This window comes from Brachyhypopomus gauderio, chromosome 9, assembly GCF_052324685.1.
Source record: "Brachyhypopomus gauderio isolate BG-103 chromosome 9, BGAUD_0.2, whole genome shotgun sequence".
Taxonomy (NCBI): Eukaryota; Metazoa; Chordata; class Actinopteri; order Gymnotiformes; family Hypopomidae; genus Brachyhypopomus; species Brachyhypopomus gauderio.
The window spans coordinates 13,430,158-13,455,773 of record NC_135219.1 but is presented as its reverse complement, the minus strand read 5'-3'; the positions used below and the strand labels follow the sequence as shown (position 1 = coordinate 13,455,773).

At 42.4% G+C, this 25,616-nt stretch overlaps 2 protein-coding genes across 9 annotated transcripts in view; one reads left to right on the top strand and one right to left on the bottom strand.

Moving 5' to 3' along the window:
• adgrg6 (adhesion G protein-coupled receptor G6) overlaps positions 1-16,893 on the top strand; it is a 49,538-nt gene extending 32,645 nt beyond the window's left edge. For all 8 annotated transcript variants that reach the window (XM_077017320.1, XM_077017323.1, XM_077017322.1 and 5 more), the window contains 20 exons: positions 1,844-1,914; positions 2,152-2,204; positions 2,293-2,328; positions 2,473-2,606; positions 2,933-3,047; positions 3,228-3,316; positions 3,415-3,616; positions 4,026-4,191; positions 5,044-5,184; positions 5,373-5,390; positions 6,320-6,439; positions 7,159-7,204; positions 7,335-7,441; positions 7,812-7,939; positions 9,748-10,016; positions 10,156-10,258; positions 10,499-10,782; positions 11,315-11,416; positions 13,440-13,595; positions 15,644-16,893. In XM_077017320.1, coding sequence (XP_076873435.1) covers positions 1,844-1,914; positions 2,152-2,204; positions 2,293-2,328; positions 2,473-2,606; positions 2,933-3,047; positions 3,228-3,316; positions 3,415-3,616; positions 4,026-4,191; positions 5,044-5,184; positions 5,373-5,390; positions 6,320-6,439; positions 7,159-7,204; positions 7,335-7,441; positions 7,812-7,939; positions 9,748-10,016; positions 10,156-10,258; positions 10,499-10,782; positions 11,315-11,416; positions 13,440-13,595; positions 15,644-15,837 — 2,534 coding nt within the window. In that variant the 3' untranslated portion in view covers positions 15,838-16,893. The remainder of the gene's footprint in view (positions 1-1,843; positions 1,915-2,151; positions 2,205-2,292; positions 2,329-2,472; positions 2,607-2,932; positions 3,048-3,227; positions 3,317-3,414; positions 3,617-4,025; positions 4,192-5,043; positions 5,185-5,372; positions 5,391-6,319; positions 6,440-7,158; positions 7,205-7,334; positions 7,442-7,811; positions 7,940-9,747; positions 10,017-10,155; positions 10,259-10,498; positions 10,783-11,314; positions 11,417-13,439; positions 13,596-15,643) is intronic.
• A 1,453-nt stretch (positions 16,894-18,346) lies between these two features.
• On the bottom strand, positions 18,347-25,379 carry LOC143522492 (uncharacterized). Its single transcript, XM_077016214.1, has 4 exons — positions 25,118-25,379; positions 19,638-19,839; positions 18,790-18,912; positions 18,347-18,601 (listed from the first exon to the last, which is right to left on the bottom strand). The coding sequence occupies exons 1-4, from the start codon at positions 25,173-25,175 to the stop codon at positions 18,499-18,501; spliced, it is 486 nt and encodes a 161-aa protein (XP_076872329.1). The 5' UTR covers positions 25,176-25,379; the 3' UTR covers positions 18,347-18,498.
• Positions 25,380-25,616: the final 237 nt, after the last annotated feature.

The window sequence follows — 25,616 nt, the reverse complement described above, 5'->3', positions numbered from 1 at the left end:
GAGGAGAGATGGATTTCCCATGTTTAGCACATGCTCTGCTAGCATTTTTGACTCCAGCTCGACACCATCTGGCACACCTGGGCTGGAAGTCTCAGAGGCCATTGATTGGAAGGGTGATGCTAAAATGCTAGTGGAGAGGATGCGGTAGCCTTGTCTGCCTTGAGGGCTTTCATAGCCCCACTTCCTCTGCTGCCGCCCGCTCTTCTGGACTCCCAGAGTATCATATAATATCAAAAACACACCTTATGAAGTCTCAGGTACCCTACAGCTAAAACACGCACGATCCCACAATAGATCAGATCTCATCATTGGCACAGCCGTGACAACTGCAGTGCAGACTGGGGCCGGCCCACCCAGCACCTCACAGGATAACCTGTCGGGCAGAATGCCTGCCAGAGAGTCCAGTGTGATCACACAGACTGAACTCTCTGTTCCTGTTAGAGCAGCGACCCTCCAGACTCATGTGGGAAAGAGCACACCAATCACTGGCCCCATCCCCCCTACAGTATCATCAACCATGACTGTAGGTGTAAGTCATTCACCACACCAGGATATCATCACCCAGCCAGTGGATTTCATAACTTGTCCACCTTCCTTGGCCTTCAGTGTTAGAATCAAGTGCCCATACTCTCAAACCACCCAGTGATCCAATGCACACTAGTAGTACCATTCCAACTAACCACAGTGAGGACCTTCTGGAAGCTAAATATTCCTAGTCTCAACAGAGTGGCCATTTTGGTCCAAGAATGAATCAGCAAAGCCCTCCAGCCAAATTTACAATGGGCTTTTTGTCTGACCCGCCACCACAGATAGAGAAACGCATCCGTCTCCCCCAGCCAATGGCCACCAGGCCTTTGTTCCCACAAATGCCACGTTGCCTTTGGCCACCTTGCCAAACGGAACCAGACCCACTGGCGCCGCCCTTGGGGCCACTACAGACTCCCCCGAACTCACCCCAAAATCATGTAAACATCCCTTTCCAATGACATGTCTGTATGGACGTTCAGCTGCGAACAGTATGTTCTCCACATGCGATGTAGAACTTAGAAGGAGATATAGAATCTTTAGTCTTTGCTTTACACTAGTGGGTTGTAGAGTGATTTTAAATCAGAATCATAGTTTTAAAGGGGAAAAATGATCAGAATAATCATTGTGTCTTCTTCTTGTCCAAATAGTATACTAATACTAATAGGAAATGAATTAAATATGTAATAGAAGTGTACTGACTGGATTTGGTGTGATTTGGTGATATTAACATTAATTCCATACAATCACTGACTTGTAGTGCACCTTACAGAGTTTTCTTGTGATTGTTGCCTAATAATTTTAAAATTATTCCTCTTTCTTAGGAGACAACCCCAGATCATTCATGGATTCATAAATTCACACATTGAGAAATTCAGACATTCTAATGAATCTGAAGGAGGCACCATAGTGAAATTACTGTGTGAAGAATCAAAACAAGTTCTCTGAACATTCTGCTTTGTTATAAGCACAGCTTATTTTCTGTAGTCTCCTAAGAAGGTCTTGGTATTGGGGTAGAGATGCACTGTGCTGTAGTCCTAAACTAACACAAGATACAGGAGTGCCATCTTGTGATGGCTGTGGAGCATAGCAGTAGACTGCTAAAAAATCCCATAGAAATGTTCGACGGATTAAGAACAAATAACTTTGAATAAAGGATCAAAATGTTTATCTCAAAACTGTCATATTATCATAAAATGCTGGAGTTCATTTAATTATTATTGTATCAAACTGGCTACTACTGCTATGCTCACAGAAGAAAGGCCTTAAACAGCACACTATCTGTTTCAAACACTTAATATTCCAATTTAAATTACAGATGCTGCTTTCTACAGGATCTCTCTCTCAGTAATGGGTGACCAGCACACAGATGACACCATAACGCAATGGGTAGGACTGTATGCAGTGCTTTCATTCAAAACACATACACAAACACACAGTAAACTGCACACTCATACCTCTCTTATTAGTCTGTGTAGTGTGTGGTAAGCAGATGTAGACTTAGATACTTGCATGCTAATTTCTTTCATCTTCTGTTCTGATCATTACTGAAAGTGTATAGTCACCTATCAGCAGTTAATATGAGGTCAATTGGTCTGTAAACTGAAATGTTTTTTTTTTCTACAGTTCAATCAAACATTTCAGGACTGGAACTACACTGTTTACGTTTATAACATCAGGTGAGTAAAGTATGCTAGTGTGTGATTCTGCCCATGTGAGCGCTGTGGTAATCAATAACATGCCTCTGATCTATTGTTTTGTGTCCAGTGTTCACACAGACTCGTCCAGCACAACAAACACTCGGTAAGTCATCACAGTTATCCTGCTACCATCACACACAACTGTTGTTAATTACTCAGAATCAACGTTTTGGGTAGTAAATACTTTTATGATTGCGTGGTAGGGCGGTTTGAAACATAAGTATTGGTTGTGGTGGTGTTTCTACAGATACACCTGTAAGGCTCTGTTGATGTATATAAACACCACGGGAAAAGGCCTGACCAACACTGACATCGCAAACAGACTCAGGAGCACATCTGCTGGTGGTCTCCAGCTGGAGAACGTCATCGTAGATGCCATTGGTACCTAAGACAAATTTCAACCATGTTACATGGCTGTGCTGAAATGCAACTTTGTTATTGTTTACTGAAATGTTTGTTGTTGCTCTGTTGTTATTGAGGTTGTAACTAGGGTTATGCCAGAATTTGTGAGCTTGTCAAATTCAAATTACATAAATGGAATGCAATGCAACGACTGTTAGCAACAGGTGAAACTAACCACAGCAAGAGACTGATTGCACTGCTAGTGGAACAATGCAAGGACCACTTACAAACCAGATCAGACTGACACAATTTGACCAGTGTGACCGGTCCTTATAGAAAGCAACACTTTATTCTTTATTCTGCAGAAAACTGCCAGGCAGAGGAGAACCCGTTCCACTATAAATGGCCAGAGAGCAGACCCTCCGTCACCCAACACATTCCCTGTTTCCCTTACAAAGAACAGAATGCATCTAGGACATGGTGAGTAGGGAGCTGGACTGTCACTACTTACGTGGTCAGGCAATCAAAAGTCAAAACTATTTACACACCATTAAGAGGAACCTTTATTTTTAGAGTCTTCAGTTACCCCCTCTGTTCTTATAGTTATACTTTACTGCACTCAGCAAAAATTTATTCACAGTTGTTTTTTTTTTCCCAAAGCATGATTAGCACAGAAAATTATACATCATTTTGGCATGTGCCAGACCTTAATGACTGCAAAGACATTGAAGACATTGAAGTTTCACATGGTGGGTTTATTTTCCAATCTTGAAATACTGAAAATTTCTGCTCTTAAAATAATTGAATTTGATTTTCACCTTTGGTTGATTTTTCTGTCTGAAAACAGAAACTGCCGCAGAAGTGGCAGTTCAACTTGTTGACATTACGAACAATGAGCTCTCAACTGTGGAAGTGTCAAAGGTCGTTACCATGGTGAAGAAGCTAGTGAATGTGGCCAGAATTAATGCCACTCTGGCCTCCAATGTGGTGACCATCATCTCCAACGTGATGATCAGCTCGGACTCTGCTCAGCTCGCTGCTTCAGAAACGTGCGTGTTTCTTCTGGCTGTCATACGTAGCTGAGAAAACCAAACATTAACCTGCCCCCGACTCTAACCATGACCCTGATCCTGACCCCAGCCCTGTTCCAGACCCTGACCCTATCTCTGACCCCAATCCTAATCCTGACTCTGACCCTGACATTAACCCTGACCCTAACCTTAAATCTAACCCTGACCCTCGTAGTGTTTACCCATCATTTATAAAAGCTGAAATCCAATATGAAATATAAAAAACAAAAAAAAAAAATGGATCACAACGAAAGCTAAGTGAAGAGGCTCGGATTATTGTAATATAATAGAATGTATAATACATATATAATATAATGCAGCCTGAACTTTAAAATTTACTGGCATTATTTAACAAGTGTGTACTTTGAAATGATACCTGTTCTTTCAGTGCTTTGAAAACCATGGATGAACTGGTGCAGAAAATTGAGTTTGACGGTCCATCTTTGACCATTACCTCCAAAAACCTGGCAGTGGGAATCTCTACTCTCAACACAAGTGACTTTAATGGCACCTCCTTCAGCGCCTATATTCCTGCCAACGGCTCAGACCCACAGGTACCCGTCAGTGTGTCATGTGTGCCAGGCAAAAGAGCATTTGTATAGTGTGTGTCTGCCTTTATAAGGAATTCTAAGTTTATAATATAAAGTATTCATGTATTAATATGAAGTATTCATTTCTCTGGGTGTTTTGACATGTTCGTGCCTCTCCACATCATTACTGCTTCTTCACACACTTCACACATGGAGAAGTGGCACGTGGGATGCATAGTTGCCCATAGTTCATGTGTGGGGCACGTGTGATGCGCATAGAATGTGTGGCACGTGTTGCGGGCTTGAGTACGTCAGTACAGTGCCAACATTCCAGCCAGCAGCACAGACCCACAGTGCCTGCCTGCTTTATCCTGTGAATCCTTAAAACACAAAGAAAGAAATCCTCAAATCCTTCAAAACCCTTAAAACCTGCCTGCCTTAAAAGACAGGACACCGTGGCTTGTTTTCAACTTTAAACCACCATTCTCTCATTATAGATAAAGATTTATTTATTGACTCTTGTATTTACTTTAAACTCTTGTATTTGACTTGTTAGAAAAGTGAATAAGGTCAGTGTAGCTATATTACTTGACAGCATAAAAATTCACTGTGATCAGTTCTCTGTTTGGATTTTTAAAAAGATAGTTAGATTTTTTTGTCTGTTGCATAACGAGCAGAATCTCCATTTCCCCCTTTCAGTTTCTTTCTTGTCCTGTGTTGGGCTGCAGTATTTTAAGGCACCATCTGGGTGTTCAGTTCACTTACATTGGAAATAGAGGTTTGCTGGCCATTCCTGAGTGGCACGGTGTGTGGGAGGTATGGGAGGAGGAGAGGCCGATGGTGGTGGTAATACTGCCCCCGTCTCTGTCACCTCAGATTAACTTTGAGTCTGAGATGCAGAACCCTCTGGCTTCCATCAAGCTGCCTGCCACATTGCTGCATAACCTGAGCAACACTGATATGGAGACCATTTCCAGGATGAACTTCATGTTCTTCAGCAGGACGGGTCTGTTCCAGGTGAGAACTCTGCCAGGGCTTTATGTCTTAAATCTCGTCCTTGTGTAAATTTGCACCTGCTGTTTTGGTCTGGGGATCATGGCTCTTTTAGATTAATCAACACTATACGGAGTATTAACTGCATTTGTTCAGAGTTCCCTACAAGTTGTTTAATAAGTGCAAATTTGTATTGATGTTTTTGTCTTCAGCACTTTGGATCATTAATGGTAAGATAACAGAACTCTGGGTGAATTCATCCCATGTGTGAACACTAACACCCAGAGTCAGTGCTGTGAAGCGCCAAATAAAATGACTTGATGTCGAGTGAAAAAAGCTGTTTATTGATAATGAATTTGTATATAATGCTTTATAAAAAATTAAGTACTGTATTGTTTATTAATAACTATTAACAGTGTGGTGATCTCACATTTTTTTATTGTATTGCACAACTTACAAATATAGCCATTGTTTAATGTGTGAACCTTGAAATCATAATCAGGAATTTCATATTAACAATGTTGCTGCCTTGAGTTGTCAACAAATTGAAAGTTAGATGATAATTTCACTTTTTATACACCCAGAAAATTACACTGTCATGGTACAGACCTTGACTCCTCCTCTCGGGCATGTCTGTGTCTGTGTTTGTCCATGTCTGTGTGCTTCTATGTCTGTATTCATCTGTGTCTGTGTGTTCATCTATGTCTGTACTCGTCTATATCTATGTTAGTCTAGTTAGTCTTACCTGTCTTGTCTCACCTGTTATGTGTTATCGTTTGTATATTTAACTGCATTTCATCGGTCATTGTCCTGACTCGTCGGATTGCATGTTAGTTGTTTATTAGTGCTCAAGCGCTTTTGTTGTTACGTTAAATAAATAAACTTTATTCTTCATCGTCTTCATCTCGCCATCCTGCCTTCACATTCACGTTTCATACACTGATGCTCTTAGATTTAGATTTTTGTTTAACAGAAACAAAGTTTGAAAATCAGTCGGACTGCATAATCATTTTGATGTAAATAAAGCTACTTTTTTGAATCCCTGACGGTGGCTTTTAACTTTAGCATCTCTTATATTTCCTTTACATTTCTGTATGTGAAGTCACTGTTGTCCTGAAGGAAGTATGACAGTGCCCAATGCTTAATGACTCCTGTGCAGGAGCCGCAGAGCAACAGTCTGTCCTTGAACAGTTTTGTGGTGGCCAGCAGTGTGGGAAACCTCACCATCAGAGACCTGAGAGACCCTGTGAGAATAGACATCTCCCATCTGCAGTACCAGGTAATCATCTACAGCACGGTGACACAGCACGGTGACGCAGCACGGTGACGCAGCACGGTGACGCAGCACGGTGACGCAGCACGGTGACGCAGCACGCTGACACAGCACGCTGACACAGCACGCTGACACAGCACGCTGACGCAGCTCGGTGACGCAGCTCGGTGACGCAGCTCGGTGACGCAGCTCGGTGACGCAGCACGGTGACGCAGCACGCTGACGCAGCTCGGTGACACAGCATTGTGACACCGCAAGGTGACCCCACATTGTGACAGCACGGTGACGCAGCACGGTGACGCAGCACGCTGACGCAGCTCGGTGACACAGCATTGTGACACCGCAAAGTGACCCCACATGGTGACACAGCACGGTGACACAGCACGGTGACACAGAACAGTGACAGCACAGTGACACAGCTTGGTAACAGCGCAGTGACAGACTCTGGAAATAGACCCAGGACACAGAGCAGCGTTTCTCTGATAGCCAGGATAAAGGTTCCTGGAGTTTCTCACTGCTATTAAAATGGATAAATCAGTTCTTGTCATTATTGTGCCATTACTCTGATTCTCATTATCTCTATAAATAGGAATGAACTGAGTGATCCTGTTCTAGTGAATAATTTATTACTTTCCAGGATCATCCAGCCAACTTTATAATTAAAAAAATCCAATTGAATAAGTTCCACACAAGCCATTGGTAATCTGCATCTACTTGTCTTTCAGTGGGACCCAAAACCACTGTGTGTATTCTGGGATTTCACCATGATGAGTAAGTGTTCTCCATTAAGTGCGGGTTAATCTCTGATGGAATCTCTGTTCACTGTGTGTGGCCAGGACTATAGACTGGCACGCACACATCACTTATCTGGACGGGTGTAACTGTGTTGTGTGTCCAACAGATGGCACTGGTGGGTGGAACAGAGAGGGTTGTAAGGTTGATCCCGAGTCCAGCAGCAACAGAACAGTCTGTCTGTGTAACCATCTCACACACTTCGGTGTTCTCATGGTGAGATATGTAATCTTTCATCTTTTTGTCATTATCAGCTTGGGTGTCTCAGATATGTGAATACCTCACAGATCAGACATTTTTCATCTGAGAGATTTTATTTTGTAATTTATAGATACATAAATAATGCATATGCTCATTGAAGTGTAAGATTGTATGTGCATTATCAGTAAAAAACGCTATTTTATCCTTCTTGGACTTTGACCTAGCTTCATGTTCACATCTTCAGTCTCCCAGCGAAGATGTCCCTTGACCCTTCAAGGTTCATCAGACATGTCACTGAGGGTCCGTGTAGACTGGACTCATGTCTACTGCCTCAGATGACTCAGTATTGACAATTTACAGAAAGGTTTGGTTGTCTTCTCTGTAGGACATTTCTGGAGCTGCGGCGCAGATCGATGAGAGGAACACTAGGGTCTTGACCTTCATCACATACGTGGGCTGTGGCGTGTCAGCGATCTTCACGGCAGTGACTATCCTCACCTACATTGCCTTTGAGTATGATTACCATAAACAAGTCTTCGGTTATTTGTATTCTGTAGATGTGTGTGAGAGGGTTGGATACAGACCTTCATTTATTCAAGCTGGAGTTATTATAAAGATCCTCATCTGGTCTCCATCTGTCAGATTCAGAACTATGGGGGATCCCCCTGGCTTGTTGCCTCTCAAAACTTTATGATCTTAAATGTGGTTTTTCAAAACCATTTCAGTTCACACTGCCATTGTTTTGATGGAGAGTCGTCTTGTGCTACCACTCTGAATCCTAATAAGGCTTAGCTAGGTAGGTAGATACTTTATTGATCCCGAAGGAAATTTAGCAGAAATTTAGCAGCTAGTGAGACATGTTTGTAGCTGTTAGTCAAACCAAAGTGTTTCTTTTAAAGCAGAGTAAACTGTGAACACAGATATGTTAGGACTTTGGTTGTAGAAAGTCTGGATCACATTCCAGATTCAGGATCATGTTTATTGGCCAAGATTGCTGACACACACAAGAAAGTTGGTTCTGGCAGTTGGTAACGCTCAGGCAATACAGGCAGTATACACACGATACACAATATACAGATAATATACACACGATACACAATATCCAAGCAGTAGGGGAGAGTGGGGTGATTTGTGCCAGGGGGGAAGTTGTGCCACCCCCTGTTTCTAGGGAACCAGAGAAGAAATTGGTTATGTGACCATTAATTTTTGAAAAAACATTCATTTTACTCATCCTGCAAAGAAGAGAGCCTCATTGCATAAGAGGAAAGCACTTTTAAGTTCAAAAAACTGTTTTTTGCCTTTCAAAGTAAAATTCTTATGATCAAGGATTTTTGATTGTTGTGTCCAAACAGTTATAGAGAAGTATGAAAACATTTTACACATGTTTTAGTACTTTGGTAAGCTACACTATGAGTCTATGCAGCTAGCATGATGTTAGCCCAAAACTACTGGATGATGCATTTTTTCCCAAATGGTGGGGTTGGGGTGATTTGTGCCATAGGGCCTGGGGTAAGTTGTGCCAGTGGCACAACTCACACCCACTTATGAATATTTTAAACATATTGTTTTTTTTTTTGTAGTTGTACATTGTATTCTTATATTTAATCACTTAAACTATGTGACATTCTTAATTTTAGACCCAAAATAGAAATAGACCATCATGCCACGGAGTTATAAGAGGAAGACATGCAGGGCTTCCACTCCTCTAGAGCACATGGACAGAGTAGTGAAGAGGTGGAGAAGGGAAGTCTATTGGTCAGGTGGCGAGGGAGATGAGCATATGCAGGATGTCATTAAAGTAAAACATGGAGAAGAAAAAGATAGATGGAAAAGAAATAGGATATAAAAGAACTGGACTTATTTAAAGCGTATAGCTTCAACTTATGTAAATGTAAACTGCAATGGATCAATAAGGGAAAAACTAAGATATAGGCCTATACAGATTATGTACAAGACAATGAATGTACAGTACATGTTCTAGTGTGTATGGTCGTGCTAACGTGCTAGTGTGTGTGTGTGTGTGTGGGGGTGTGCTAACGTGTTAGTGTGTGTCGTAGTGCTAACATGTTCTAATGTGTGTGGTAGTGCCAACATGTGCTAGTGTGTGTGGTAGTGCTAACGTGCTAGTGTGTGTAGTAGTGCTAACATCAGTGGTCACTGTGTATGATAGTGAAGCTGTGGTGTTGTACATTGTACCAACACAATATGGATGTGAAGCACATAGAAGCATTATGTAAAAGAGAAATATTATGTACTAAATTATTTAATGGAGGTCTAGTTCCCGTACGCCAGACGTGACCAGGAGAATGCTCGTCCCGTAGGAAACTGCGGCGAGACTACCCCTCGAAGATCCTGATGAACCTGAGCACATCGCTGCTCTTCCTGAACATGGTGTTCCTGCTGGACGGGTGGCTGGCGTCGTCCGGCAGTGCGGCGGCGTGCGTGGCCGTGGCCGTCTTCCTGCACTTCTTCCTCCTCACCTCCTTCACCTGGATGGGCCTGGAGTCCGTCCACATGTACATCGCCTTGGTCAAGGTCTTCAACACGTACATCCGGAGGTACATCCTCAAGTTCTGCCTGGTCGGATGGGGTGAGTTATTTGACAAAGAGGTGAAAGTTGAGATGGAACGCAGTGCATTAAACTGTAAAAGTGTGATGGCGCTGTGTGCTCAGTACAGCGCTGTGCGGTGGCGGAGTCCATGTCAAGTGTGTGTGTTTTGATCAACTAGGCCTTCCTGCTGTGGTGGTCAGCATTGTGGTGGCTGTGGACAGAGATTTCTATGGGAAGGAGTATTATGGTAAAGGAGAAGATGGCCACGGCTCATCTGAATTGTAAGCATGACCAAGCACAACACGCCTCACTTAACTGTGGGAATTTGGTTCCATATGACACGGTCCTCATAAAGATGGTAATGCATCTTAAAATGCCAAACACAGTAACAGGAAAGAAAGCTACTACAGGCTGCTTAACATATTATGAATATTAAGAATGAATTGGCATATGAATGATGAAATGAGCTTCCTCATTGCAGTTCTTTCCTGATTATTGCTTGTGTTTCCTTTTCGCCGTAGCTGCTGGATAAAGAACAGGGTGGTGTTCTACGTGACGTGTGTGGTGTATTTCTCCATCATCTTCCTCATGAACGTGGCCATGTTCATCGTGGTGATGATGCAGATATGCGGCAGGAGCGGGAAGCGTGGTAACCGGGCCCTGCGGGACGAGGTCCTGCGTAGCCTGCGCAGCGTGGTCAGTCTCACGTTCCTGCTGGGCATGACCTGGGGCTTTGCCTTCTTCGCCTGGGGCCCTGTCAACCTGCTCTTCACCTACCTCTTCTCCATATTTAACTCCCTGCAAGGTGGGTTGGTTGGAGAACACTCGGCTGTTTTGCTTTCTTAAGGAACACAATGACTAGTATTCATCTCAGCTTGGTCCATCTACGTCCCCCACCTTCACTCCAGTATGTGCCGGTACTGCTGGAATATGAATATGTGCAACGTCAAACTTCTCCTGTCCTCTGAGGTTCTGGAGATCGTCCCTGTGATTTACGTTCGGAGAGTGCTGGACTCTCATTTCTCGTAGTTCTCCTGCTGTAACATTCATTATTCAAAGTGTTTCATATGCATGAGCAGGATGTGTTTCTGCAGGTCACGTTTAACGCTGTGTGATGTGATGGAGCTCAAAGGCTGAGCCCAGAAACCCATGCTTGCTTTGAGTGTATTAGAGGGTATTTGAGTGTATTAGAGTGTATTAGAGTGTGTTAGAATGTATTCATATATATGTATACACTGGAGGAACCTTTTTGTTCGTCGTGAGTTAATCCTGTGTGTACATTATCATAGCAGATAGCAGACTGTGTTCATAATTGATTCTCTAATCTTATCCAACAGGGTTGTTCATTTTCATATTCCACTGTGCTCTGAAAGAAAATGTACAGAAGCAGTGGCGAAGGTACTTATGCTGTGGAAGATTCCACTGGGCAGACAACTCAGGTGAACGCATGAAGCTTTTAGTCTGTGCTGCTTCAGTATATATGTTTATATATAGTGTACATACATATACACACATGGATTAATCCGTTCCCAACCATCAAGTTGAATTCCAATCCGTCACACAAATGCCTTGTTTATACTTCTCCCTGATCGCCTTTTCAACTCTATTGTTGTTCTTACTGTTTTCATCTTCTGTTTTTCTGCTTATGTCTTTCTTGGGACCTATGTTTTCTGTCTAAAATAGTACAAAAAACAACAAAAATACAGCAAAAGCTTGGAGGACAGCCTCAAACTGATTTAAAACCCATTGAACAACAACGCCAACCAACTAGCGCCATGACATACACCATATTGGCAAAAGTATTTGCTCACCTTCATTGACTCACATATGAGCTTAAGTGACATCCCATTCCAAATCCATAGGGGTCAATATGACGTTGGTCCACCCTTTGCAGCTAGAACAGCTTTAACTCTTCTGGGAAGGCTGTCCACAAGGTTTAGGAGTGTGTCTATAGGGATTTTTGAGAAGAAGCGCATTTGTGAGTTCACACACTGATGTTGGACAAGAAGGCCTGGCTCTCAGTCTCTGCTCTAATTCATCCCAAAGGTGTTCTATCGGTTTGAGGTCAGTTCATCCACACCAGACTCTGCCATCCATGTCTTTATGGACTTTGCTTTGTGCACTGGTGCACAGTCATGTTGGAAGACAAAGCGGCCACCTCCAAACTGTTCCTACAAAGTTGGTAGCATCATGGTAGCATGGAATTGTCCAAAATGTCTTGGTATGCTGAAGCCTTCAGAGCTCCTTTCACTAGAACTGAGGGGCCTGAAAAACCCCACACCATAATCCCACCTCCACCAAACTTTACACTTGGCACAATGCAGTCAGATCAAGTAACATTCACCTGGCAACTGTCAAACCCAGATTTGTCCATCAGATTGCCAGATGGAGAAGCGTGATTTGTCACTCCAGAGAACAAGCCTCCACTGCTCTAGAGTCCAGTGGCAGCGTGCTTTACACCACTGCATCCGACGCTTTGCATTGCACTTGGTGATGTATGGCTTGGATGCAGTTGCTCAACCATGGAAACATATTCCATGAAACTCTCTGCGCACTGTTCTTGTGGTATTCAGAAGGCCACATGAGGTTTGGGTGTCTGTAGTGATTGACTCTGCAAAAAGTTGGCAATCTCTTCGCACTGTGCGCTTGATGTCATTCTTAAACACTTCCATTTTCTTATTATACAGCTGACAGTTGATTGGAATGTTTAGGAGTGAGCAAATTTTCACGACTGGATTTGTTGCTCAGGTGGCATCCTATCAAAGCTCCACGCTGGAATTCATTGAGCTCCTGAGAGCAAACCATACTTTCACAAATGTTTGTAAAAACAGTCTGCATGCCTAGGTGCTTAATTTTATTCACCTGTGGCCATGAAAGTGATCATTTGATTTCAATAATTTGGATGGGTGAACGAATACTTTTGGCAATACAGTGTAGGTATATATCTGACGTAGTGACATACAGTCAATATATATATATATATGATTTTATATGAAGAAGTATTTATATCAAGTTGCAGCAGGAAATAAGTTATAGAATTTCAAACTTAACTTACTGCTGTTTGTTGAGGACATTTAGTTAATTTTATCTGCATGTGTAGACCATGCAGTGAAGACCAACTTTCAGGATATTCCAGTGACCTTGGTCACTGGACAACATGTAAATCCAATGAGATGTGAGATGTGACTGTTAGAGCTGTTGTATTGTCAGTAAGACAGTAAAACTATATTCTGAAGACTAGTTAATAATTCCGTTATTAAATGCATGATATAAAGGTTGTGTCTATTATATTGGAACAAAAACATTTTAAACAATATTCTGCTTTTAATCTTGTTTCCTGCTCCAGCTGTCAGATGATCTGGCAGATGATCTAACACATTTTTTTATTGTCATAAATGCTGTAGACTGTTTTCTCCATACTTCATAATGCTTCATAATACTCATAATGCTCAACTGTTGCAGACTGGAGTAAGACCGCCACTAACAATACCAAGAAAGTGAGCTCCGCCCACCTGGGGAAGTCCCTGTCCTCCAGCTCCTTCTGCTCCACCACTGCCAACTGGACGTCCAAGGCCAAAGCCACACTGAACCCCTTCACCAAACGCCACGGCAGCGCAGGTGAGAGGCACAACCGCACTACTGAACACACGTACAACACATGTCACTACTGAACACACGTACAGCACACATCACTACTGAACACACGTACATCAAACGTCACTCCTGAACACACATACAGAACACATCACTACTGAACACACGTACAGCACTCGTCACTACTGAACACACATACAGCACACGCCACTACTGAACACACACACAGCACACATTACTACTGAACACACATACAGCACACGTCAGTACTGAACACACGTACAGTGCGTGTACTGAGCATACATACATCACACATCACTCCTGAGGACACATACCGCACACGTCCATGGTGTTTTTCACATTCAGCACACGTCACTGCTGAACACACATACAGCACACGTCACTGCTGAACACACATACAGCACACATTACTCCTGAACACACATACAGCACATGTTACTCCTGAACACACATACAGCACACATCACTCCTGAACACAAATACAGCACATCTGTAAGCAGGGCTTTGTGAAGTTCAGTTGAGTTCAGTACATCACTCTAATATTCAGAAAATGCTCTTGATAGTTTTAACAGTTAATAATTATAGGCTGTAAGCATAATGTCATCTCCAGAAGAATTCCACAAATAATTTTCAGCTCTTGGGCTCCTTCGATTATTAAGGTTGCATAACTGTAATAAAAGTCCCACAGAGTGATAAAGTATTATATTTATTTCAGTGTTAAACCCTGGATCCATTTCATGGCTCTTCCTGTGCTCCTTGCAGGGTTGCGCAGGAGCGTCAGTTTGGTTTCCGCTTTGCTTTTCTGTCTTTCTGTGCAGCTCTACCCGGACTTAGTGGATCTGTGTGTGTTTATTTATGTTTGCGGAATAGATACTATCCACCACTAGAGCGAAGGAGACTCTCCATGAGGTGAAATTCAAGGTAGTCTGAACCTGTGCTTCCTTATTTTGTGTGAGTGCCCTTCTACATGTAGCACTGACTGGATTCACTCTGCAGCTGTAGAATCAGCCCATCCAGTCGTTCCCATATGGAAATGTAAATAAGAGTTGTGGTGTTTTGAAATTAACTTTTCACAAATGCTCACAACTGACTGTGTGCTGGATTGAATTCAGGTTGTGGAATGACATTTAGGGTGGTAATGAAAGTTGAGTGTTGTTCCCTGCCAGTGTCTGAACTTTAGCAAGGAACAAAATGGGTACAGAGTATGGGGGTACATCGTACAGGGGTACAGGGTATGGGGGTACAGGGTACAGGTACTGTACCAACAGCCCCTCCACCACCACCCCACCCCCTCCCACACACACACACACACACACACACACACACACACACACACACACACACACACACACACAGACCTGCCAACTGACTGGTGGCGGGGCTTATTTTGTTATTCATTATATATTATCACTGCTGTTATTTTACTGCTTACACTAATGGAATAAAAAATACCAGCATTACATATAGAATATGCAGTTGAACCTCCAGGACATAAAATCTAATAATACATATGCATTAATAAGGTGATGATTTCATTCCTGGTCTTAGGGAGGAGGAGACAAGGATATTTTTAATGATTCCGAGAGGTTTCCGGAAAGCATTTAGCAACCTGTCCAGAACTGCTAATCAGAGTTTATGGGACATGATTTGTGGGTTGGTTGTTATGGAAACACTCTCTGTTCAGTACAGCATCTGAATCTGCAGCACAAAACGTCCTACAACGTCCTGTGGTTCATGACTTCATGAGTGCACTGAGCTATATCATCTTTGACCAATGTGCACTGGAGTTCTGTTTTAAATAGACACTTGCACTTTAGTAGGGCTGCCATAGTAGTCATAGCGGTCCCCTAGTAATTCATCCAACAACAAGAATTCAAAAGAACTGAAGAACTGTTTGCTGGTGGTAATGGTTCATAATTTAATATACATTTCCATTATTTGTGTGTGTGTGTGTATGTGTGTATGTGTGTAGATGTGTCTGTGTGTAGATAGTTCAGTGTTGCTTCACACTTCCTCTTTCCTCCACTCACATCACATGACTTGGCTTCCAGGGAAGGGGTCCTCAAGCCAGAGCAGCCCACAGAGCATCGCGTCTGACCCTGATGCTTCCACCACCTCCACCACCTCCATCCTGCCTGTTCACCAGGTCCTGGACAAGGTGAAGGACTACTGCTCTGTTCGCTCCGACACCTTCTACAATAACATCATCATGTCTGACAGTTTTAGTCACAGCACTAAGTTTTAATGGGGCTGAGTTTGAATTTTGAACAGGCTTTTCTGTTGGCCAGATGATTACTAGCAACATAATGAGCTAATAAGCCAGAAAATGAACACTGCGATTCATAACCCTGTAAGAGATTTAAAGTATGCAAAGAAGTGGGTTTGACATACTGTGATGTTTGAGAGTTCTGTGTTCTGTAAATATGTCTGGATTTCTGAATGGACCTCTTTCTAACTACTCTGTGTTCTGTTCCTTCTGTTTTGAGTGTTCTGTGTTCTGTAAATATGTCTGGATTTCTGAATGGACCTCTTCCTAACTACTATGTGTTCTGTTCCTTCTGTTTTGCACATGGCTTTTTTATGTTCAATTACATTTTTATGTACATGGTTTTGCATTCAAAGGTCAGCTTGTTTTGTATATACATAGCTACATACATTTATGTTTATACTTTTGCCTTATAGGAAATTAAGTGAATATATTTTTAATGCCCGGGGACCTTGAACACTCAGTGTGTTGCCTTTCATCACTAACAGGAGCCTAATACACATTCTACTGTTGCTCATGACTTCCTCACATGCTCTACTACTGATGAACTCTCTTCAGACAATTATTCTGACACAGCAGTGCTCCAGTAAAGATGCTCAGAACCAAACACACTCCTCCAGAGGGTTCGGAACCGCACACACTCCTCCAGAGGGTTCTGAACTACACACACTCCTCCACAGGGTTTGGTACTACATTCACTCCTCCGCAGGGTTTGGTACTACACACACACTGCTCCACAGGGTTTGGTCAGTTCTGTATGGTGTGCTTCTTATGGACATGCTTTATAAAACATAAAAAACAATCAGATCAGCTACACACCAAATTAACTAAACATCCTGTTTTGGGGGTATTTATTCTTTAAGATCTAGAAGATGTAAACATATGAAATATTCTATTCTTTACCAAAGGCATTGATGAATGCTTTCTTATGCAAAGTCTGACCTGTATGATATGTTGTTTTTGTGCCATGGCTTATATTGATTCCTTTTGTGAACATGTGACAGTCTTACTGTACAATAAAATGATTTCAAGCCAGCTGTTGTCTGTCCTGTATAGGTGAAACTCTTGTATCCATTGGTCTTCATGCACTTGTCCTTAAGGGAGTGACTGGCGGCTCTGCCCTCCGCAGGTTCTGACCCTAAGAACGTTCGAAATGTCTTTGAGTGCACATCCAGACAGGGGAATGTTGGTATAACATGCCCTCGTGAATAAGTGCTGACCTACTGACAAAGCCAGCCATCCCAATGGAGGCCAGCTCACGCAGTTACGAGGGGAGTGAAGTGTATCCACGCGCTCCTTTATTCTTAGTAGTGTATACCGAGTGTGTACCATAGTGTAAAGATGAGCAACAGGGTTGGTGTGTTCATCTTGCACATAGTGTTATATCGGCATTGATGGCAACCATGGAAATAAATTGAGCTGACCTCCCTGTACACTTTTTAAAGGCTTGCAGGACGTTGGTGAAGTTGATGACATCATTAAACATCACAGAACGCAAGTCCAAAGTCTTTGAGGTTCAATTGGGTTGAGATCAGGACTCTGTGCAATGCCGTCAAGTTCATCCACACCAGACACTGCCATCCATGTCTTTATGGGCCTTGCTTTGTGCACTGGTGCACAGTCATGTTGGAAGAGGAAGGGGTCAGCTCCAAACTGTTCCCACAAAGTTAGGAGAATGGAAGTCTAAAATGTCTTTGTATGCTGACGCAATCAGAGTTTCTTTCACTGGGCCAAGCCTGAAAAACAACCCCACACCACAATCCCCCCTCCACCAAACTTTACACTTGGAACAATGCAGTCAGACAAGTACCGTTCTCCTGGCAACTGCCAAACCCAGACTTGTCCATCAGATTGCCAGATGAAGAAGTGTGACTTGTCACTCCAGAGAACATGCCTCCACTGCTCTAGTCCAGTGGCAGCGTGCTTTACACCACTGCATCCGACACTTTGCATTGCGCTTGGTGATGTATGGCTTGGATGCAGCTGCTGTGCACTGTTCTTGAGCTAATCTAAAGTTTGGATGTCTATAGTGATTGACTCTGCACAAAGTTGCCGACCTCTTCAGATTATGTGCTTGCTGTCATTCCCATATTGGTGGCATCGTATCACAGTTCCACACTGGAATTCACTGAGCTCCTGAGAGTGACCCATTCTTTCACAAATGTTTGTAAATGCATGCAAGCCTAGGTGCTTAATTTTATAAACTGTGGCCATGGAAGTGATTGGAACACCTGATTCCGATCATTTGGATGGGTGAGTGAATATTAAGGCAATATAGTGTATATACACAGTATATATATTTTATATGAAGATTATATTTTAGGGAAACATATGAATGTTACCACCATTTCAATAGTACATATGAAGTGATTTTTGTAGATTCATAATGCAACACAAAGTGCAACAAAATCTTCAAGTATTCTGTAATTTAAATTATATGTATATTTTACAAAAAGTAGCTTTGTTTCTTATTGTATAACATAAAACATTATAGAGCATATCATTTCAAAAGAGTGTAATTTCAAGATCAAGTTGAATTCAAAAACATGTTAATCTTGCTAGTCATACAGAAAACCTGAGTTCCTGTGGTTGTGATAGCTTTATGAAGACAGCAGACATGCCGTGTTGTCTTCACGCTCGTCAGGGTTTCTGGACGACTTTCGTCTGTCTCTGCTGTTCTCTGATCTTGTGTCTCTCTTTCCATTTCCTGGGAGAATTCCTGAGAACTGATGCATTTTCAATTCTGCCGAATATAAATTGCAAACATTGTTTATCAACAACTAAAAAAATATTTTTTTATTACACAAAACTCCATAAACATGGCTGTGGACTCTTACTGGGAATACTACCAGCTGCAAGAATTACTTACTGTGAATACCACCAGCTGCTGAATTACTTACTGTGAATACCACCAGCTGCTGAATTACTTACTGGGAATACCACCGGCTGCAGAATTCCAGGCACTGACTGTCTCTCTTGTTTGTGCAAACACACCGGTTCACATCTCTCTGTAAACGCGTATGCAGAGAGCCCACACCGTACGGAATAACCTGACTGAGAAGGAAGGTGAGAATGTTAGTATATTCACTACATACATAGTTATACACGTTACACACAAGTATTTGTTACATATGTAAGAATATACACGAGTATATACACTACACATTAATATATATTACATATGTGAGTATATACACTTCACTACACTATATACATTACACATGTGGTATATACTACAAAATTTCCCTTTCCCTCAATTTCATGAAAATGGCTCACTCTGTAAATCTGACCAATGAACTCGGACTTCCAGAGCTGTCCTGATTTAGGAAGTAGCCAAACAGGCATTCCCATCGCCTGTACTTCTTTCCTCTAAGCCACAGTGTGGTTTTGTGGTTGCTTAGTTGCCTTTCATTGAGTCCAAATGCAGTCTGGCAAGCCTTACGACTTTATGCATGGGCCACAATAATGAGCCCACACACTTAAATGAAAGCAGACATGCGTCTTTCCCAGTTCTCTCCACACACTAACAGCATCTCTCCCCCACACCTGCCTGTCTCTCTCCTCTCCCTGTCTCCCTCTCTCCAGTGTCTATTTAAATCGTTGTCACATCTATTGTCAATTTAATATGTCAAAGGCTATATTTAAAAAAAAAAGTTAATACTTAAAAGTAAAGTTCAGCTTTTAGTTTTTCTGTCAGTTTATATTTGGTGTGGTGTTGCTGATGTTGGCCTTTTTAAAAATAATTTGAATACCTGTAGGAAAACCAGACAATTTTGTACCTGGGTGTGTTGACCCAAACGATTCCAATGTGACAGAAGTACACACATTCCCTGTCCTTCAGGTTCTCGCAGGAGCACCGCTTGGTCCGGCACAGGGCCCTGGTCTGAAGCTCCAGAGGTGAGCCTTTTCCTGCATAGGACTCAGGGTAGGCAGGGGTGTGGTCTGGGTGTGGCCTAGTGTGAGGCAGTGCAGAGGTGTGTTCTGCACAGGAGGAGAAGAGTGTAGCCAATAAAGAGAGTAGAACAAACCTTACAGATTTGACTCCTTTTTCTACATCAAGAGGGAAGTCATTAGCGTTATACCATCCCCAATCTGAATATCTCCACCCACAGCTTGAGCACTATTCAAGTTTTTTGTTTTGTTGTTTTGTTGCATGTGCTGGACCCGCTAGCATTATGTGGAAGCTGAGACCTAAGCAAGGAGCTGCTCTGTGGTTGATTGACAGATCAGCTGATCTGTGGTTGGTTGACAGATCAGCTAAAAATGTTACACCGGCCCCAGCTTCAGAGAAATGAGCTGAACAGATTTTTGACAGCAAAAACCTGTAGCTACACAGGTGCTAACCCCGTTGTGTCTACTTTTACAACCTGGGTCAATAGAACAACAAAATCCCTACAAAAAAGCATCAGTATCACCTGTACAAGGTGATCTGCATACAAAGTACTAGCATGTTGTGGAAAATATACTTAACGTGCACCTGTAATTTGGCAAGCAGGTTTTGCATTGTGTATGTACATGTGTCACTGCTAGAATGAGCAGGGACCTGAAGTCAGTGCAAACTCAGGGACTCCAGTTCAAGAAATAGAATTGAATCCACCAAGATGGCCGACATGGAAGCTGCCATCTTGGGTGCAGTTGTGCAGTGGATGGGATTGGAGCCAGTGCATGCGTTTTAAAGACTGTAGGTGTAGTATCTCCACACAAACTCTGGCTATGTTTGTTAGAACATGCCCTCTCTTTGCTGAGAATGCTGAGAACAATAACATAACAAAAATTATACTTTCTCAGACATTATAGTGATATATGATTATCTATAGTATCTATAAATTAGTAAACATGTCCTGGAATGGAACTTAATTTCTTCATTATATATATATATATATATATATTGTGCATTATTTAATGTAATGTGACATTAACAATATTTTAATGCTCAAGCCAAAGTTTGATGCCAAATTTGATGTTGCTTCAGCAACACTGACAAGCTAGCAAGCACACACGCTAGCTAGCTAGCAAGTAAGCTAATTAGCTAGTTGCTTGTTTTCTAACATTAGAGAAGGTAACACTAGCAGCTAGCCACTTAGCTAGCTATGTACCTCAGTAAACTGAAAAGATCTCGACCCTAAGGATTTGATTTATGTGTCGAATAAAACCATAAACTTTATTAATACAGTGAAAGGTTAAAAAAGATCACACATAGAGGCTTTTATCAATCGTTGTTCAGTCCACTTTTAAACACAGTCTGTTGTTCAAACATAAGGTAACATCTATAAACTCTGGCAGCGATAGTCTTCCAAGACATTTGGAGAAGGTTGTAAGGGAGGACATTATCAATTGAAGGAACAGGCACACATACTGGCCGTTATGAGCAGGGCAATTTTGACAGGGTGGTTTGGTTGCCATGGTGTTTGATCCTTGTGGCATTTTGACTGTAGAATATCACATATTTCTTTAACACCCCAGGGAACTGTGGTAATTTGTGTAAAGGGGCAATAATAGGTCCCTCTAAAGCCAGTGTGTAGTAATTTTGATGTTCAACTTTTAACCCTAATCTGTCAAACAGAATGATGTTAGTCTTTTCTTTTAATTTTTTTTTACGAATTTCTGACATTATTGCTGTTGGGTACAGATATACTTTATTGACAAAAGTATTGGATTGGTTGGATTCAGGTGTATTTATCCAAGCACCTAGGCATGCAGACTGCTTCTTGGGTCATTTTCCTCACTACAAAATATTCCACAGTCAACCGTCAGTGGAAGCGATTGGGAATCACAGCAAGAAGAGGTTGGCCATACAAAATGAGTGGGCTCAGCAGAGTCGATCGCTACAGACGTCCAAACTTCATGCAGCCTTCAGATTAGCTCAAGAACAGTGTGTAGAGAGCTTTATGGAATGGGTTTCCATGCTTGAGTGGCTGCATCCAAGGCATACATCACCAAACACAATGTGGAGTGTCGGATGCAGTGGTGTAAAGCACACCGCCACTGGACTCAGTGGACACGTGCAGAGCAGTGGACACGTGTTCACTGGATTCTAGAGCAGTGGAGACATGTTCTTTGGAGTGACCAATCACACTTCTCCATCTGGCAATCCAATGGACTAGTTTGGGTTTGGCGGTTGCCAGGAGAACTGTATTTGTCTGACTGCACCAAGCATAAAGTTTGGTGGAGGGGGGATTATGGTGTGAGATTGTTTTTCAGGATTTGAACTTGGCCCATTAGTTCTAGTGAAAGGAACTCCTTAATGTTTCAGCATACCAAGAGATTTTGAACAATTTCATGCTCACAACTTTGTGGCAACAGTTTGGGGATGGTCCCTTCCTGTTCCAGTATGACTATCCAACTATCCAATGACGTTTATTCCAGAAATGGCAAGACTTTTGCTTTCATGGCACAATTTGGCACAAATAAATTTTTCTACTAACCATTTACCTCTACTAAATTTTTTATGTAATTAGTAAATTATTATCCAAAATTCTAATAATCTAGACTGTAGTGGAGAAGGCTGAGTCTCGTCTGCACCACAGAGTCCTGGTGGGAACAGTATCCCGAGGCAGGGCTGGACTAGGAACCACTCCTTCCATCCGGTTTGACAAGGCTCAGGGAGCGGAGCGGACTAGTCCAGGAGGAGGTGGGAGCAGCGGTGGAGGAGGACAGGTCCAGCAGAGCAGTGGGGATAAGGAAGCAATGCGCTTGGACTAGATGGGAGCAAGTTGCAGAGAGGAAGATCTCGTGGGCGGAGCTATGGCGCGCAGAGCCACACCACATCAAGTTCTACTGCAGTTCCACCGCACCAACCTGCACTGCTGGGGCCTGGTGGATTATCCTGTTTGCCCACTTTGCCAAAGAAGAGGGACCCTCGAGCACATACATGCTGCCTGAAAGCTCTGGGGGAAGGCAGATACCGATGGCGTCATGATCAAGTGCTCAAGACCATTGCAGAGAGCATCTGTGGTGCTATCACCATCTGCCGGAGGTCAAAGCCTGTGAAGAATACCATCAACTTCCTCAGAGCTGGAGAGAGGCCAATGACATCCAAAGAAACACCAGGACTTCTCAACACTGTACAGGACTGGCAGCTGTCAGTGGATTTGGGCAGCCAACTGAAGCTCCCCCAGCATGTTGCTCAGACCACCCTCAGACCTGATATTGTGCTGGTGGCCAGAGGCAACGAAGACTGTCATCATGCTGGAGCTAAGTGTGCCATGGGAGAACACATAGAAGAGGCCTTTGAGCGGAAGAAGGGCAAGTATAACAGCCTGGTTAGCGACTGCCACAAACAAGGCTGGAAGGCTAGGTGCTTGCCTGTGGAGGTGGGGTGCAGGGGCTTTGCCAGGAAATCTTTATACATAGCCTACACTGCACTCGGCATCACAAGAGGGAGAAGGAGGGGAGCCATTTTTAAGAGCACAGAGGCAGCAGAGAAAGCCTCTAGGTGGCTCTGGATAAGGAGAGGGGAGCCGTGGTCAAGTGCTGCTAGGGCACAAGCCGAGGCCTGATCAACCTCGGCTGGGTCGCCTGAGCGAAGGTGTATGATGTTCGAAAGACCTGAAACATCCCATGACCTCAGGTAACATCACTGATGATGTGCCCTAGCTATGCATCAGAAGATGTATCACTACAACGACAAAAATAATTTGGCTAGATGTGACGTGCTGGAGGTACTGCGTGAGACGCACGTGAATGTAACAGCAGACGGTGTGGAGGCTTGACTACAGAGGGCTGGAGATGGTGGTGTGGTTGTGAATGGAGGTGTGGTTGTGAAGTATGATTGGTAGTTATTTGGCTGATTAATGTCTGTGGTATGACAGCATACAGTTTAATTGTACAATAGAAACAATGAAGACAACATTGTTTACAGATTTATTTCCAGGAGTTTGAGCTAAATGAACAGCCATGGACACGTGTGGATGGTGTTTAGATGGCAAATACAGCCCTCTGACCAACCACACTTTATTGCCTCTGGGATTCCTGCTGTGCATGTCAACGTCTGCTATGAAGAAAGCCATAATTACAGCTTCCGATGGTTTGGATTTTATAACTTGATTGAAAACAGATTTCTCCCCCATAAATAAACAGATAAAAGGTGAACCAGACAAGAAGAATGACAGACAGTTTAGGGGATGTTCTCACCACCTACAGTAAATCCTGTCTATATACATATTGATATACATATACAGAGCCGGAGTGGCTAATCGGGAGATTCGGGAAGATTCCCGATGGGCCGGCTCATGTCAATCTCTAGTTTGGGCCGATTGGGAGGGGAAAATAATTTTGGGCCGATTTGGGCATGAAACTCCCGGGCTGAAAAAGTGTCCCACTCCGGCCCTGTACATATACCTAACCTATATTTATTTATTTTTCTTTGAATCATTTTATCTCATGGTTTGCTTTTTTCATATGTATATATAATATAATAATTAATTTTATATATAATAAATATTTTTTGTATTTTTGTTCATCTGAAAATACAACCTGTGAAATATAAAAGTCAGTGCATGTACATGTGGGTTGTGATTTCTGTGGTCCCTGGAAGTGGTTTCAACATCCCCTACACATGGTGATTAACACATGTTCAGGACACACTGAATTAAGCAACATTATTACAGCACATTTAACTTTAACTATTAATGTTACTTTACAGTTAACTGTAAGTGTTATAATGCTACTGTTCTGCTACATTGCATGACAGCTTGTTAAAGGTTTGCTTCTGCCTTTTTTCATTTTAAGTTCATTTTTAAAGATATTTCATATTATATCAACTTACAGCAGTTTTTTTTAGTTTCTTAATAATCAAAAACCGTATGCATTCAGAGAAAGAGCAATGATGCCAGAATATATTTTATGCCATAATATTATATATCATAATATATATAATATTGTTGTACCATTTAAATTACACACCAACTTCAATTATATCATTCATTTTGAGAACTGGATACATCACATCAATAAAGGTACCTTCGTTAAAAAAATCTGTGCACATGTTTACAAAGTTTAAATTTTTCACATCCCATTTTAACACTAAGAAGTGTGCCTGGAGCACACAGGTGCTAATTTAACAGCAGCGTCTTAACATGCTAACTTATTAACACGCTACCTTATAAACATGCTACTTTATTAACATGCTACCTTATTAACATACTAACTTATTAACATAACTAGACTCAACATGGGCTAAGTGTTGTGCTGAAAGAACAACGTTACTTAGGATTGTAAGCAGAACCTGAAACTATGCAAATAAATGTGAGTTGTTTACCTTCATGTTGCATTATCAGAATCATGGTGCTGAGCAAGAGGAAGGAGGAAAGCTCCATTATGGTTTCTTCCTAGGACACGAAACCAGAACTGGATGCATAATATGGTACCAGAGGTCCATCCAGAGGATGGGGGAGGATGTTGTGGTTCAGGAGTCTCCTTCTCGCAGACCTGCTGCTCTCTCCTCCCCCGGTCTGGTCTCACGATCACACGTTCCCCTACATCACCACGCTTAGCTCAAAGTGTTCTTCACGATGCATGTGTGTGTGGATGGATGTGTGTGTCTGCAAAAAGCACATTCATACCATAGGATTAGTAAGCTGTTTGAAGCAGGAGTCACCATGCGTTTGAAGAACATAGTGAAGGCTAGAGGTTGGAGAGGAAATCCATTTACACCCATGTCTTTGTCCCAAACCAAGGGAAGCCCATTGTGGTAAACCACCATCTTAATTAAAACAATAAAAAGCCAATTGAAACACTTCGATGAAAGCATCTGCATA